The sequence below is a fragment of the Cetorhinus maximus genome, chromosome 5 (genome assembly GCF_964194155.1).
Source record: "Cetorhinus maximus chromosome 5, sCetMax3.hap1.1, whole genome shotgun sequence".
Lineage (NCBI taxonomy): Eukaryota > Metazoa > Chordata > Chondrichthyes > Lamniformes > Cetorhinidae > Cetorhinus > Cetorhinus maximus.
Window position 1 is genome coordinate 162900021 of NC_135883.1, and position 17740 is coordinate 162917760.

Genomic DNA, 17740 nt, shown 5'->3' on the forward strand with positions numbered 1-17740 from the left:
CTGGATGCTTGTAGGGTGAAGGGAAGGGAAGGGGAGGAGTCCTCTAGCTGCTGCCCTCCCATAATGGATGCAGTTTGTCAGGCGGGTAGGTAGAGATATTGCCACACTCAGGGTCATGTGAGTTGCTCCAAGGCAGCCGACAAAGTGGTGAGCATCCCCCCCCGCCCCATTTCCAACAGAGTTGTGTTGGGTGAGACAATGTTGGCAGAAATGGGTAGCCTGCAGATGGAGGAATAAATGAATCTGCACAGGAGCAACAGCAGCCCTGACACATGCAGCCTGCTTCTAGTTGGGTCCCGCTGTGTTTGCATCCATTTTTGGTTGTCTTAAACCATCCCCTCACTCTCCTCCACCCTCAGCTCCAACAGTAAGTGCGAGGAGCTCACGGACTTACTTGTCACTAAAATTGAGATCAGCTACCTCTGCTGGGTCACACCCTGCCACTATCCCACCTGGACAAACTTCCTCTGAAGTTCCCCACACCCTAGGCCTGAACTTGCATCTTTCTTTAGTTTCTCTCCTATTGCTCCTCGTGTCCTCTCTGAGCTCATTTTGTCCATGAGGCATATATCCCTGTTCCCTTGGGTCCTATTCCCACTAAACTGATCACCCAAATTGCCTTTCTGGCCCCCATGTTAGTGGATATCGTTAAGGGTTCTCTCTCTTCAGATGTTGTTCCTCTCTCCTTTAAATCTGCCATCATCATCCCTCCCCTCAAAAATACCAACCCTTGATCCCATCATCTTTGCAAACTATTGCCCAATCTCTAACCTCCCTTTCCTCTGCAAAGCTCCTAATCGTGTTTTTTGAAATTATTTATTCTTTCATGGCATGTGAGCATCACTGACAAGGCCAGCCTTTTTTTCCCCATCTCTAATTGCCCTTGAACTGAGTGGCGTGTTAGGCCATTTCAGAGGGTAGTTAGGAGTCAACTACATTGCTGTGGATCTGGAGTCATGTGTAGGCCAGGCCAGGTAAGGTTGGCAGATTGCTTTCTCTGAAGGACATTAGTGGATCAGATGGGTTTTCACAACAATTGACAATAGGTTCATGGTCACCATTACTGAGACTAGCTTTCAATTTCAGTATTTTATTTATCTAATTAATTGAATTTAAATTCTACGAGCAAGCAAGGCGGGATTTGAACCAGTGTTGTCAAAGCATTAGCCTGGGCCTCTGGACACTCCAGTGACATCATGATTACGCCCCGTCTTTCTCAATGCCTCCCTAATCCATTCTCATCTTTCCTGGAACTCCGCTGTTTAAATCCTTCCGGTCAGGTTGTCACCACTGCCACAGCACTAAAATGTCTCTTCATCAAAGTCAAAAATGGCATCCTACATGACTGTGACAAAGGTAAACTTTCCCTCCTTGTCCTTCTTGACCTGTCTGCAGCCTTTGACACTGTTGGCCATGCCATCCTCCTCCAACACCTCTCCACTGTCATCCCTGGGCAGGGCTACTCTCACCTGCTTCAATTCTTATCTAATTATAGCCACACATCAGTTGCTATGACTTCTCTTCCTGCTCCCACACCATTACCTCTGGTGTCCCACAAGTACCTATCCTTGGTCCCCTTCTATTTCTCAGTTACATTTAGACCCTCGGTGACATCATCTGAAGGCACAGGATTAGTTTGCACATGTATGCTGACAACACCCAGCTCGACCTCACCACTACCTCTCTCAACACCTCCCTCCACTGTTGTTAAATTGTCAAACTGCTTACCCAACATCCAGTGCTGGACGAGCAAAAATTTCTTCCACTTCAACATCGGAAAGACTGAAGCCATTATTTTCAGTGCCCACTCCAAACTCTCTTCCCTAGCTACTGACTCTACCCCTCTCCCTGGCTGAGGCTAAACCAAACTGTTAAGACCGTGGTGTCATATTTCACCAAAGATGATCTTCTGAGCACATATTCGTGCCATCATTGGTAACATGGGGAGATGGTGGCGTTAATGGTAATGCCACTGGACTACTAATCCAGAGGCCCAAGCACATGCTTTGGGGATATGGGTTTGAATACCACCACAGCAGCTAGTGGAATTTAAATTCAATTAATAAATCTGGAATATAAAGCTAGTCTCAGTGCCACGGAGCATGAAACTATCATCGCTTGTTGTAAAAAAAATTCCATTTGGTTCTCTAATATCCTTTAGGGAAGGAAATCTGCCGTTCTTACCTGGTCTGACCTACACATGACTCCAGATCCACAGCAATGTAGTTGACTCTTAACTACCCTCTGAAATGGTCTAGCAAGCCAGTCAATTCAAGGGCAATTAGGGATGGGCAAAAAATGCTGGCCTTGCCAGTGATGCCCACATTCCATGAAAAAATAAAGATACTTTGCCCATCTCAGTTCATCTGCTGCTGAAACCTTAACTCACACCTTTGTTACCATAGAACCACAAAGTTTACTGCACAAAAAGAAGCCACTTGGCCCATCATGTCTACACCAGCTGAAAAATGAGCCACACAGCCTAATCTCACTTTCCAGCGTTTGATCCGTAGCCCTGCAGGTTACAGCACATGAAGTACATATCCAGACGCCTTTCAAATGAGCTGAGGGTTTCTGCCTTTACTACCCTTTCAGGCAGTGAGTTCCAGACCACTACAACCCTCTGGGTGAAAAACATTTTTCTCATCTCCCCATTAATCCTTCTACCAATCACTTTAAATCTATGCCCCCTGGTCACTGACCTCCCTGCTAATGTAAATAGGCCCTTTCCATCCATTCTTCCTAGGCCCCTTACAATTTTGTACATCAAATCTCCCCTCAGCCTCCTATGTTCCAAGGAGAACAACCCCAGCCTATCCAATCTTTCCTCATAGCTGCAATTTTCCAGCCCTGGCAACATCCTCGTAAATCTCCTCTGTACCCTCTCTAACGCAATTACATCCTTCCTGTAATGAGGTGACCAGAACTGCATTCAGTACTCAAGCTGTGGCCTAACTAACTGTTTTATATAGTTCCAGCATAACCTCCCTGCCCTTATATTCTATACCTCGGCTAATTAATTAAGGGATTTCAAATGCCTTCTTAACCACCTTATCAACCTTTCCTGCTACCTTCAGGGACCTGTGGGTATTCACTCCAAGGTCCCTCACTTCCTCCAATTTATCCTGTATTCCTTTGCGTTGTTTGAACTCCCCAAATACATTACCTCACACTTCTCTGGGTTGAATTCCATTTGCCACTTTTCTGCCCACCTGACCAGTCCACTGATATCGTCCTGCAGTCTACAGCTATCCTCCTCACTATGTACCATGTGGCCAATTTTTGTATCGTCTACAAACTTCTTAATCATTTCCCCTACATTCAAATCCAAATCATTAATACACACAAAAAGCAGGGGACCTAGTACTGAACCCTGTGGAACCCCACTGGAAACAGCCTTCCAGTTGCAAAAACACCGATCAACAATCACCCTTTGTGTCCTGCCAATGAGCCAATTTTGTATCCAGCTTGCTACATTCCCTTGGATCCCATGGGAATTCTTTTATTTTTTTAACCAGTCTGGCATATGAGACCTTGTCAAATGCCTTGCTAAAATCCATGTGGAGCACATCGACTGCACTAGCCTCATCAATCCTCCTTGTTACTTCCTCAAAAAATTCAATCAAATTAGTCAGGCATGGCCTTTCCTTAACAAATCAATGCTGACTGTCCTTGATTAATCCATGCCTTTCTAAGTGACAGTTTATCCTTCCCCTCAGAATTCATTCCAATAATTTGCCCACTACCGAGGTCAGACTGTCTGGCCTGTAATTATTTGGTCTATCCTTCACTCCCCTTTTAAACAAAGGTATAATATTAGCAGACCTCCAATCCTCTGGCACCTCACCTGTATCCAGTGAGGATTGGAAAATGATGGTCGGACCCTCTGCAATTTCCTCCCTGGCTTCTTCTAACAGCCTGGGGTACACTTCATCCAGCCCTGGTGGTTTATCCACTTTCAAGGATGTTAATCCTCTTAATGCCTCCACTCTCCTATTGTTTATCACATCCAATACTTCACACTCCTCATCCTTAACTACAATGTTTGCACTGTCCCCCTCTTTTGTGAAGACAAACGCAAAATATTCAATAAGAACCATACCAACATCTCCAGCCTCCACATATAGGTTACCTTTTTGTCTTTTATGGGCGCGACATTTTCCTTAGTTATTCTCTTACTCTTAATGTATTGATAAAACATCTTTTGGTTCTCCTTGATTTTGCTTACCAATATTAAATCCTAACACACTCTTGGCTGGTCTTCCACATTCTACCCTCCATAAACTCGAGGTCATTCAAAACCCGTCTTAGCTCGCACCAAGTCCTGGTCCCCAACACTCCTGTGCTCATGGACCTACACAGGCTCCCAGCCAAGCAATGTCTTGGTTTCAAAATTCTCATCGCTGTTTTCAAATCCCTCTGTGGGCGGGATTTTCTGCACCCGCCTGCCGCTGGGATCTTCTGGTTCGCCGCAAGTCAATGGACTTCTGGCTGGGGCGCTGCCTCGCCCGCGGCAAGTCTCCCCCACGATGGGGCCAAAATGTCCTGGCCCACGTCTCCGATCCTCCCTATCTCTAATCTCCTCCAGCTCACAACTCAGTTATCTGTGTTCATCTAATTCTGGCCCCTTGAGCATCCCTGATTTTCATTGCTCCACCATTGGTGGCCATGTGTTCAGCTGCCCTGGGGGCCTAAGCCCTAAAATTCCCTCCCTACACCTTTCCATCTCACTTTCAAACAGTCCTCTTTAGCCAAGTTTTTGGTCACCTGACCTTACATTTCCTTATGTATACTCTGATTCATAATACTCCTGGGAAGTGCCTCGTTTTTCACACAAACAATGCTATTTAAGTGGTTGCCCCTGTTACTATTTTAGCAAGTAAAGCCTTTGTCACTGAACCTGCACGCAGCTGCTGAACACAGAAAACCAGATTCAACACTTTATTCATTCTTTTGACATGGCCGAACGTGGTGACTGTTTGGACAACCTAGCAGCTTGCTAGATCACTTCAATGGGTGATGAGTGAGGGCTTGGAACTGGAGTTGTGAGTAGGCTAGACAGAGGTAGCAGGTTGCCTCCACTGGAGATTAACCAGCGAATTAGCCGAATGTTTAAAATAATCTGGCAGCTTTTGGTGTAATTTATTTTCCCCCACCACCTGCCCAATGGTCAATTCACAATTCGCCACAGGGCTACAACTGGATGAGCAAGGGTCCTGAGCTCTAAAGCACCGTACTTGTGTTGCTACTCCTCTCCCTGACACTTACCGCCGTGGTTTTCCCATTAGCCTCCTGATTTTGCCCCACTCGACTCTGGTCAATTTCCTGGTTTTTAGATTTGGGAAGGACTCCTTCAGGCACACGCAGAAATCATTATCCCCCTCAAAAAGTGGCCTAGGAAACAGAATGCATCAAAACTAGTACACAGGGGAGCAGGGAAGGACAAAGAAATGTGGAGTTTGCAGAATTAAATATTAGGAAAGTCAAATGAAACCTACTTGTCAATATTTGAGTAAAACCACTCGTAAATGCACCACTTGTGTGCCTTGGGAAGTTTCAGCAGGTTCCGTAGACGCAAGCCGATCTTCTGGGCAGCTTTCTTGTCGGGCGTTGCCAAAGCTGCAGAAAGTTTCTGACGAGAAATTGTGTTTTATTGCAAATGGAAGAAAAAGCCCATGATCATTTTTAAAACAACATCAGAAATAAGAAAGGTTGAAGCTGAATGTTTTATGAAGTTCAGATGAGCAAAAGGTAAAATGTTTGAAATCATTTTTTTGGGAGGGGTTTTACTTGGTAAAACCAAGAGGTGATACTTGCCTTGTTACCCCTGTGTCTAGAGTTCAAAGTCAGCCTGGATGATTGGAATGAGGCATTATTAGCATCATGAGGAACACGTTTGGACAGTCTTGGCCCAATTTCTAATAGACAAGAGCCGAGAGAACCAAACGCCCATGATTCTGTACTAACTGGCAACGTCAGTGATGACTGTTATGAGGGAAACTAAAAAACACCACCGTTTTGTTGAAGGTCTGTTACCTGCTGGATCAGACTCAGGTAGTTTTAGCTTACATCTGAGCCAGGCCAGGGCCAGGGTCGGGGCCAGTCCCAGTCTGACCAGGGCCAGGGGCTAGGGGCCGGCCCTGGTCGGAACTGGGCCAGCCCTGGTCTGAACTGCTGATGTGCTTGTAGTTAATACTGGCTCCTGAATGAAAGAGTGGTGTCACTTTTCAGCAATGTCCTTCCTCATCCGCAAGGATAATGATTTAAAAAGCTCGCTTACAATTGTCTTTAGGAGTTAAAAGCTAATCTACAGTATGGAGGGGGAAGGCCAGAGTGTTGCCGTATAAGGGAAGTGCCAGAGTTGTGGGCTTGATCTGTGCATATGGCAGTTCCTCAGGGTGAACATCCACAGAGATGGCATCACACCCAACTGCAGTCATCCACCCAAAAAAAAGTCCCCTTGTCCCAAGGTCAGAATTCAAATGTTTGTTAAATTAGCCCAGTCTTTTTTCCCTACTACTCTTCCTGAAAGTTCATTCCATGATCACAGCATGCTCTGAATTCCCCAGTGTCAGTCATAAACTTACTTCTTGCCAGTTTGAACCCATGCCTTCTTGTCCTGTTGTCATAGTTTAATTACTATACCATTTAGTAATGTTATATATTGTACAAAGTTCTCTTCTGAGTCACCTCCCTTGAAGGCTGAAAGCAGCAGGTGTCTCTGCCTTTTAATGGTGGGGGATCAAACACAAGGCTCCTCCCAGAAATACTTCCAGAACACAGTACTCAGTGAGAACAGGACAGCACTCAAAATCTATTACGACCGGCACTCAATACGGTTTCAGCACAACACTCCCCACCTTCCACTGTACCAATCTGACAGTTTTGTTGCTTTTGTCTGGTTGTAGTTAGGCTTCCCTGGAGAGGTGCCAAGTAGACAAGATACACTTCCCAAACAAGGAAGTGGGGGTTGCTGGAGGATTAACAAGGCCCCTCAGTATGCTCCGACCTACCTCTTAGCTGCTGACAAGAGAAGCACTGGCAGAGGCCTGGATGAAAGACAGCCATTCCACCCTCTCAGTCAGGGACGGTACAAACTGCAGGGAAACCCTTACCCTGTGAACTTTTATTTAAAAAAATCTTTAGCCAGTCAGTCAGAAATGTGGTTTCATTCATAGTAGGGGAAATCGTACCTGAGGTTGCATGGTAACTCTCTGATTCCTTTTCGGAGACTTGGTGTTCTGCAGCTGCCTCTCCTCCTCTTCACTCAAGAGTCGACTCCTTTTCGTGCTTCTTGTTGGCTGAATGGATTGAACATTTTACAAAAAAAGTCAGATCCCAAGAACTTTGTATCACAGACACAAGAACAGATTTCTATCAATTGCTGGGATTAGCCTGTATTCATATAATGCGATATACGCAAGATCCACAGAACTTCAACAATTTATCTTCAAAAGCCCACTTTTCTGCTGAATCATGCTGCCAACATCCTAATTGGGGAAATGGTTCCCTTGCCTTCCAGCAACATGGTCATGTCCAATGGCTGAGCAAAAAGGAAAAATAAGTACAGACGGGCTATTCAACTATATGGAGCCTCACAGGCAGACCTGATCCAGTTCCCCTACCTGGTGTTTATACATGCAAACTCTTCTGGACAGTGACCTGGATCAGGAACCTGAGCTGATTTTCAAATAGAGAATTCTCAAACCATTTGCAACACCAACTATTTTGGAATAGGCAGAGGATTAGACCTGGAGCTGCCTGGGCAATGCACTCAGCTGAGGTTTTACATCAGGACATCATTCAGCTCATATCCAATCAGCCTGGAATAGAGTGGAATGGACAGAGGGGTCAGGCAGGCCCCATTTTGGGATGGGAGGAGAGTGTTAATGAGGTGCCAACATGCTCCTCCTCCACACTTTCAATGGTATAAACCTTTGAGCAGACTGACTGCAGGATACTCATAGGCAGTTTGGTAGAGAGGGTAGGGGTGGCTGGAGGGAGTTCAAGAATTACCTGTAGAGCCCCTGGCTTGCATTACTTTGCTCTGCAAATCCATATGATTATCTTTGAGCATCTAATGCACTTTTAACCATTTCCCAGCAACTGCTAAAATTGGCTGAGCTGCCCAAACAGAGCTAAACACTTCTTTCTCCAACCCAGAGGGAGTGTTGTGTGGGGCAAAGCATCCTTCAGATGATCCAGTAGCTCACCTGTCCCAGGTGCAAGAGTGCAAACTGGAAACTCAATCTGGGCATCATTTTAAAAAATATTCAATCATGGGATGTGGGTGTCGCTAGCTGGGCCAGCATTTATTGCCCATCTGTAATTGTCCTTCTTCAGAGGGCATTTAAGAGTCAACCACATTGCAGTGGGTCTGGAGTCACATCCAGATAAGGACGGCAGATTTCCTTCCCGAAAGGACATTAGTGAACCAGATGGGTCTTCACGACAATCAGTCATGGTTTTGTGGTCATCATCAGATTTAAAATTCCAAATTTTTATTGGATTCAAATCTCACTATTGGCCGTGGTGGGATTCGGACCCGGGTCCCCAGAGCATTACCCTGGGTCCCTAGAATACTAGCTCAGTGACAATACCACTATGCCACCACCTCCCCAGGATTTAAAATGCAGGGTTGCCCAGTGAGAATTCTGCTGGGAATGAGCTTGGGCTTCAAATGTCTGCAGATTTTGGGAGGAAGGGAAAACTGGAGCAAGACTAGGAACTCCAGAGCTTTGACATTTGTGAGAAGGAGAGAGTGCTGATGTACTGAGTGAATTTTGAATCTTAGTGACAAACTGTGCCAATAAAGGTCTGGTACATCCCTGCTACAACAGCAGGGGATTAGAGTAGTGTCGTACCATGCCTCACAACCCACATGAAGCCAGTTCACAGGCAGATCTCCAGATCAAAGTGACGCTGGCAGCTCGGCAGAATTGAGACCAAACCTGGTGAAGGTAGTCTGGTCACGCAATCTCTGTCGTTAACTCATTGGGGTTCTGGGGCACGGTTGTGATGTTTTGCTGCTAACCTGACCTTTCCGGAAACTGTTTAATAACCCTGCTGGGCCCCTTGTAAAAATATGCAGAAGTCAATTAAATAAAAAAGGTCAGCAAACTGTATATTTGAGACTCCAGGGCAGAAACCAGAGTAAAATGAACAGTTTTCTTTCACTGATTTTGTTACTGATGCTAAACAATCTTTCCAAAGTGGGACAGTCATGATCCATCCTTGTATTAATGCATGAAATGTTCATGTCGCAAGTCTTGCGTGTAGGTCACACATCCTGCAAGTTCTACATTTACTTTATAGCTATTCTTTTGTCACCTTTCTTACATAGAAACAGGCCATTCAGCCCAACTAGCCTTGGTCAATCTCAAGGCTCGACTCAAGCCTCCTCCCACCTTACTTCATGGTACATCCTTATAGTCATAAAATATTGCACCTTCTAACTCACTATAAATAACATGAGGAGATCTTCTAGTGGGTGTACACTCACACACACAGACACAGAGTAAAATGCTCTAGTTACAGAATACATAAAACTACACAAGTGATTTAAGCCACAGTAGCCATTCAACAGTGGACAGGCATCACAATTGAGTACAGCCCTTAATGTCTAGACCCACATTTTCCATCAGTGATCACTGGATAGTGATCAGGAATGGCTGATTTTGCTCGCTCCCTCCATCCTCAGCCCACCTCCCTCTCTCCAATACTCCCGACTGCTGCACTGGTCAAGGTCAGCTAGCTCAGCAGAGTCTCAAGGAATGGACCTGGGACCTTTCTGTTGTGTACTGCTCAGTGTCACACATTTATCCATCGAGTCAATGGAGGGAGAGTGGATTCTTTCATTTTCTATTAAGTAGAGTTAAATGAACTGTACAGAACCACCTTTGATGCAATGTGGTCAACACACAATACATTTTTCTGCAGCAAAGGATTCATTATTGCTCAGAACTCTGCATTTGCGCTGCCTACATTGCTTTTGCACAAGGTCCTGCTTGCTGACATACAAAATTCTCATCCCCCATGTTCAAATCCCTCCATGGCCTTGCCCCTCCCCATCTCTGTAACATCCTCCAGTCCTACAATCTTATTTCTAATGCTCTTACGTTATCAGTCCTCCAAGATCTCTGCAATTCTCCAAGTCTGATCTCTTTTGCATCCCCACCCCACTTGCTTCCCCCCCTTCAATAGTGGTCATGCCTTCAGCTGCCTAGGCCTCAATCTCTAGATTTCTCTCCCTAAACCTCTTTCCTCCTTTATAACACTCTTAAAACCTCTCTCTTGGACTGCTCGGCCACCTGTCCTAAATTTCTTTTCTTCCATTAATTTCTTCTTGCATCGTGCCATGCTTTACTGTGTGGTTGTTATTGTTTTGCGGGACACAAGCAGGAAAGTAGGCTACACTGTAGCCTGGAATCACAGAATTGCTACAGGGCAGAAGGAGGCCATTCGGCCCGTTGTGCCTGCGCCGGCTCTCTGAAGGAGTAATTTATCTGGTGCCACTCTCATGTCTTCTCCCCATAGTCCTGCACATTCTTCCTTTTCAGGTAATAATCCAATTCCCTTTTGAATGCCTTGATTGGCCCTGCCTCCACCACACTCAGGTAGTGCATTCCAGGTCCTAACCACTCGTTGCGTGAAGAAGTTTTTCCTCATGTTGCCATTGCTTCTTTTGCCAATTACCTTAAATCTGTGCCCTCATTCTCAATCCTTGCACCAATGGGAACAGTTTCTTCCTATCAACTCTGTCCAGAACGCCCCCATGATTTTTACTACCTTCAAATCTTCTCTCACTCTTCTCTGCTGCAAGGAAAAAGTTTCAACTTCTCTAATCTATCCATGTCACTGAAGTTTCTCATCCCTGGAACCATTCTCATGAATCTTTCCTGCACCCTCTCCAACACCTTCACATTTTTCTGAGAGTGTGGCGCTTAGAACTAGATGCAACACTCTAGTTGAGGCTGAACCAGTGTTTTATACAAGTTTAACGTAACTTCCTTGCTTATATACTCTATGTTCCTTTTAATAAAGCCCAGAATGCCATTTGCTTTATTAACTGCGCTCTCAACCTGTCTTGCCACCTTCAATGATTTATACACATATACACTCAGGTTCCTCCACTCCTGCTCCTACTTTAGAATTGTACCCTTCATTTTATACTGTCTCTATGTGTTCTTCCTACCAAAATGAATCACTTCACACTCCTTTGCATTAAATTTCATCTGCCACTTGTCCACCCATTCCACCAACCTGTAACTCCTTTTGAAGTACGTTATTCTCCTCATAGTTCACAATGCTTCCAAGTTTCGTATCACCTGCAAATTTTGAAATTGTGCCATGTGCATCAAGGTCTAGGTCATTAATTTATATCAGGAAAAGCAAGGGTCCCAAACTGACCCCTGGGGAAACTCCACTGTAATCATTCCTCCAGTCTGAAAAACATCCATTAACCACTACCCTCTGTTTCCTGTCACTCAGCCAATTTCAAATCCACGTTGCTACTGTCCTTTTTATTCTATAAGCTATAGCTTTGCTCTGTTGTGTGGCACTTTATGAAAAGCCTTCTGGAAGTCCATGTACACCACATAACAGCAATATCCTCATCAACCCTCTGTTACCTTTTCAAAACACTCCAGCAAGTTAGTTAAACATGATTTTCCCTCAACAAACCCGTGCTGGGGAGTGGGGAAGAGTGGTCACATGGTTTCATACTAACCCACTTAGTCTAGACCTGATAGACCTTTGTTTTACAATTCAGCTAGCTGGCTCAAGATCAAAACTGTACACAAATGGTCCACATTTAATAGCGATGTTTCGAGGCTCAGCAGCCCATATTTAAACCACCAGAAACACCATTGCTTTTCCCAGCAATGCTAGGTAGAGAGGAGGGAATACATTCTCCTTCAACTCACCCAAACACTAAAACAGTTGCAAAAAATAGAAAGTAGAATGAAATGCCTTACAGTGTCAACAATAGAGCAGGAGTTTCTCCCTTTCCATGGAGGAGTCTTGGATAATGCAATGTACTTCTCATTCCATGTGCTGGACAAGCTTCCTTCTGTTTGAGACAAAGACACCGGACTCAGAAACTATCTTGGCACTTTCACCCTTCTTTGCTGAGGCCTTGCAAATGCATATAGTTCAGAGAGAGAGAGAGAGAGAGAGAGAGAGAGAGAGAGAGAGAGACAGACAGACAGACACACAGAGACAGAGAGAGAGGGAGAAGACAACAACAGCTCTGGGTTCAGTTAGAATTTTGGTGCAGCATGCCAGGGAAAGGATTGTCTTTCTGCCAATGCTCGGATTGTGTGTGATCCTCTTAATAGCTGACCTCTCAGCACTGCCACCATTGACAGGCTGCAAACCCCCCCGCACTTACCTGGACTGTTACGTACACCTCAAAAATTTGAGCCAGCCCATATTTGGAAGCGCAAAACACCTGTAACTGTTCAGATGGGGAGGCAAGTTATGCCAGGCCATTCAATTTATTATATATAGTGACATTATAAAGGTATGCATGAAGGTTTCCTCTGTATCCTGGCGATGATCTAAAAAGGCTCTATTCAGTTCCGACTGAGGGCTGACACCTAGGAAATTAACCTGCCACACCCCTTTTCAGAGCCTGACTGATCAGCTGTGGATTTACAACACACTGTGATTCTACTTCAGATTTGCTGTCCTTCGAGTTTTTTTTAATGTTCACAGTGTTGTTAGAAGTGTGAAACAAATCTTCTGAAAAATACATTTTCCATGCTGCACGTAGGAATTTCTGACCCCCCCCCCAGCCCCTCCCCCAAAAATAGAGCAGAAAAGCGCAGAAATTAGAGTACCTTTGAAGGCTACACCAATGATATCATGAACTGTGAGAACAAAGTTCTAGCATCTTATAATCTGAACACTGTAGCTAATTAAAGCTTTTGAAATGATATGGTTATTGGGGTGTGGTAGCATTGTGGATTGCTAGTCCAGTGACATAACCAGAGGCCTGGGCTAATAATTGAGAGACACAAGTTCAATTCCCATCACGGCAGATGAAGAATTTAAATTCACTTGAATAAAATCTGGAATAAAAACTTTATCAATAATGGTGACCATGAAACTATTGGATTGTCATTAATCCCACCTGGATCACTAATATTCTTTCGGGAGGGAAATCTGCCGTCCTTACCCAGTTTGGCCTGAGAATCCAGACCCGCAGCAATGTGATTGACTTTTAACTGCTCTCTGAAAAGGGCTAGCAAGCCACACCATCATATTTAAGAAGGTGGTTCACCATCACCTTCTCAAGGGCAACTGGGCTGGGCAATAAATGTCAGCTTTACCAGTGATATGCTTAAAATTTTTTTTAATGTGACACATACAAGATTCAGTTGCATATACTCCAAAAAATAATGTAACCAGTATGTTGGTTGAGGGGATTAAAAGGGGACAAAATGAAAAAGAGGGTGGGGAAAGAATATAAAGCAGAGGTAATGCTAAACCTCTATAAATCACAGGAATACTGCATCCGGTTTTGGGCACTTTGACAAGGATACCTGAGGAAGATGCAGAAGAGGTTCACTAAGATCCAAGGACCGGAGGCTTCAGTTGGGGCACAGATGAGAGAAACTAGGACTTGTTTCATCACAGCAGAGATGGTTAAGAGATCAGATAGATCTGTTCAAAACTGAGAGGTTTTGTTGAGCGAAATAACGAGGAATTATTTCCACTGGTAAGCAAGGGTCGGCAACTGGAGAATATAAATTTAAAATCGCCTAAGAGAGATATTGACCTTTTTAAATTTTAAATGCAGACCATTTCTGAGATGTGCAATGGCGCAAAACCAAATGGTAGTGGAAGCAGAATCCATAACCACTCTTAAAAAAAAGTGGATAAATATTTAAAAGCATATAAAAAGGGAATGGAGAAAAGGCAGGACAATGGTACCAAGTGGGGCAGTTCTGAGAGTCAGCAGAACCATGATGGGCCGAACAGCTCCTCCTGTTCTATAAAGCCTATGGGGAGATGGTGCATTCAGGACACATTTCATCAGCTTTGCCCTGCAGCAAACCTCAATTTTTAAACCGATATTTTCATTAAGGCGTTGATGGATTTCTGCCTGGAAATCCTCGCTCAAACCAAAAATGCATGCATTGTCAACTTGTGGTTAGGCACCTACAATACATTAAATCGTGTTTCTTTGGTGCTGCCCACAGAATGAGCTATAGTCAGAGTAAAAACAGAATTACCTGGAAAAACTCAGCAGGTCTGGCAGCATCGGTGGAGAAGAAAAGAGTCGACGTTTCGAGTCCACATGACCCTTCTACAGAACTGAGTATTGTTAGGAGAGGGGTGAAATATAAGCTGGTTTAAGGTGGGGAGCGGGGGGGAGAGAAGTTGAGGGTGGGGTGGTTGTAGGGACAAGGAAGCAGTGACAGGAGCAGATAATCAAAAGATGTCACAGACAAAAGGATCAAAGAGGTGTTGAAGGTGGTGATATTATCTAAGAAAAGTGCTAATTAAGAATGGATGGCAGGACACTCAAGGTACAGCTCTAGTGGGGGTGGGGTAGAAAGACTGACAAGGTATTAGTTGTAGATTTAAAAATAATGGAAATAGGTGGGAAAAGAAAAATCTATATAAATTATTGAAAAAAACAAAAGGGAGGGGGAAGAAACGGGGTGGGGATGGGGGGAGGGAGTTTAAGATCTAAAGTTGTTGAATTCAATATTCAGCCCGGAAGGCTGTAAAGTGCCTAATCGGAAGATGAGGTGCTGTTCCTCCAGTTTGCGTTGGGCTTCACTGGAACAATGCAGCAAGCCAAGGACAGACATGTGGGCAGGAGAGCAGGGTGGAGTGTTTAAATGGCAAGCGACAGGGAGGTTTGGGTCTTTCTTGCGGACAGACCGCAGGTGTTCTGCAAAGCAGTCGCCCAGTTTGCGTTTGGTCTCTCCAATGTAGAGGAGACCGCATTGGGAGCAACGAATGCAGTAGACTAAGTTAGGGGAAATGCAAGTGAAATGCTGCTTCACTTGAAAGGAGTGTTTGGGCCCTTGGACGGTGAGGAGAGAGGAAGTGAAGGGGCAGGTGTTGCATCTTCTGTGTGGGCATGGGGAGGTGCCATAGGTGGGGGTTGAGGAGTAGGGGGTGATGGAGGAGTGGACCAGGGTGTCATGGAGGGAACGATCCCTACGGAATGCCGCCAGGGGGGGTGAAGGGAAGATGTGTTTGGTGGTGGCATCATGCTGGAGTTGGCGGAAATGGCGGAGGATGATCCTTTGAATGCGGAGGCTGGTGGGGTGATAAGTGAGGACAAGGGGGACCCTATCGTGTTTCTGGGAGGGAGGAGAAGGCGTGAGGGCGGGTGCGCGGGAGATGGGCCGGACACGGTTGAGGGCCCTGTCAACGACCGTGGGTGGAAAACCTCGGTTAAGGAAGAAGGAGGACATGTCAGAGGAGCTGTTTTTGAAGGTAGCGTCATCAGAACAGATGCGACGGAGGCGAAGGAACTGAGAGAATGGGATGGAGTCCTTACAGGAAGCGGGGTGTGAGGAGCTGTAGTCGAGGTAGCTGTGGGAGTCGGTAGGCTTGTAATGGATATTGGTGGACAGTCTATCATCAGAAATTGAGACAGAGAGGTCAAGGAAGGGAAGAGAAGTGTCAGAGACGGACCATGTGAAAATGATGGAGGGGTGGAGATTGGAAGCAAAATTAATAAATTTTTCCAGGTCCAGACGAGAGCATGAAGCAGCACCGAAGTAATCATCGATGTACCGGAGAAAGAGTTGTGGGAGGGGGCTGGAGTAGGACTGGAACAAGGAATGTTCCACATACCCCATAAAGAGACAGGCATAGCTGGGGCCCATGTGGGTACCCATAGCCACACCTTTTATTTGGAGGAAGTGAGAGGAGTTAAAGGAGAAATTGTTCAGTGTGAGAACAAGTTCAGCCAGACGGAGGAGAGTACTGGTGGATGGGGATTGTACGGGCCTCTGTTCAAGGAAGAATCTAAGGGCCTTCAGACCATCCTGGTGGGGGATGGAGGTGTAGAGGGATTGGACATCCATGGTGAAGAGGAAGCGGTTGGGGCCAGGGAACTGGAAATCGTTGATGTGACGTTAAGGTGTCAGAGGAATCACGGATGTAGGTGGGAAGGGACTGGACAAGGGGAGAGAGAAGGGAGTCAAGATAACGAGAAATGAGTTCCGTGGGGCAGGAACAGGCTGACACGATCGGTCTGCCGGGACAGTTCTGTTTGTGGATTTTGGGTAGGAGGTAGAAGCGGGCCATCCAAGGTTGGGCGACTATCAGGTTGGAAGCTGTGGAAGGAAGATCTCCAGAGGAGATGAGGTCAGTGACAGTCCTGGAAACAATGGCTTGATGTTCTGTGGTGGGGTCATGGTCCAGGGAGAGGTAGGAGGAAGTGTCTGCGAGTTGATGCTCAGCCTCCGCGAGGTAGAGGTCAGTGCGCCAGACAACAACAGCACCACCCTTGTCAGCGGGTTTGATGACAATGTTGGGGTTGGACCTGAGAGAATGGAGTGCAGTAAGTTCAGAGAGAGACAGATTAGAATGGGTGAGAGGAGCAGAGAAATTGAGACGGCTAATGTCACGCCGACAGTTCTCAATGAAAAGATCAAGAGAAGGTAAGAATCCAGAGGGAGGGGTCCAGGTGGGAGAGGGAGAATATTGGAGGTGGGTAAAAGGATCCGTTGAACGGGGAGAGGACTCCTGCCCAAAGAAGTGAGCACGGAGACGAAGACGGCGGAAGAAGAGTTCAGCACCGTGCCGAGCCCGAAATTCATTGAGATGAGGGCGTAAGGGTATGAAACTAAGTCCTTTGCTGAGCACTGAACGTTCAGCATCGGAGAGGGGAAGGTCAGGGGGTATAGTGAATACGCGGCTGGGGCTGGGATTGGAAGATGGGGTGGGGACGGAGGGACAAGCAGGGGTGGAGGGTCCCAGATGGGTGTTGGTGTCGATGAGTTGTTGGAGCTTGCGTTCCTTAGCACTTGAGAGAAAGAGAAAAAGTTTCTTGTTGAGGCGTCGGATGAGACGAAGAATAAAATGAAACTGGGGGCACGCGCAGCTTTGAAAAAGGGTGCGGCGGTGCTGCTGGAGGGAGAGGTCGAGTGTGTTCATATGGCGGCGCATGGCACTGAGTGTGGATCTCAGAATGCGACGGGAACAGCAGTCCGAGAAACGTTTTATGTCCCGGAGATACCTGTAATCCTGGGTGGGTTCGAAACAAGAGGGATGGAATTTCAGTTGAAATCCACGTGGGGTGAGTCGGAGACGGAGACAGTCACTGAGAAAGGAAATATGGCTGTGAAAGCGGGTTTTAGTAAACACCTTGTCAAATACCGTCAGAGTAATTCATTTGGGGGACTAAGCGCGCAGAAGGAGTTACACACTGGAGCTCAATAACAGATAGGTTAAGAAGCCAGAACAATGAGCAGGTTATATTGAGTTGCAATGAGCAGAGTATAGGCACATGATAGTTTTGCTCTTGGTTTCTAGCTTCTCCCCAATGTCTGTGGTCAGGGAGGGTCTTGCATCTCCTCTGATTCCCAGGACAGCAGCCAGCCAAAGGGCTCAATCACTGCTGTGTGGGCAGGTACTCTAGGTCAGGAATTCAGCCATCCTTCAGCTCTAAAATTGAGGGCAAACTATAGACCTGGTTAGAAAATGACAGATGTGTACTCAAATTAGAAGTGACTAGTGATGTCCCACACGGATCTGTGCTGGG

General features: G+C 45.8%; 1 protein-coding gene across 2 annotated transcripts in view; it reads right to left on the bottom strand.

The window, feature by feature from the left end:
* lin9 (lin-9 DREAM MuvB core complex component) overlaps positions 1 to 17740 on the bottom strand; it is a 102677-nt gene that overhangs the window by 34874 nt on the left and 50063 nt on the right. For both annotated transcript variants that reach the window (XM_078542753.1, XM_078542754.1), the window contains exons 3-6: positions 11976 to 12070; positions 7194 to 7301; positions 5499 to 5632; positions 5269 to 5394 (exon numbers count right to left, since the gene is read on the bottom strand). In XM_078542753.1, coding sequence (XP_078398879.1) covers positions 5269 to 5394; positions 5499 to 5632; positions 7194 to 7301; positions 11976 to 12070 — 463 coding nt within the window. The remainder of the gene's footprint in view (positions 1 to 5268; positions 5395 to 5498; positions 5633 to 7193; positions 7302 to 11975; positions 12071 to 17740) is intronic.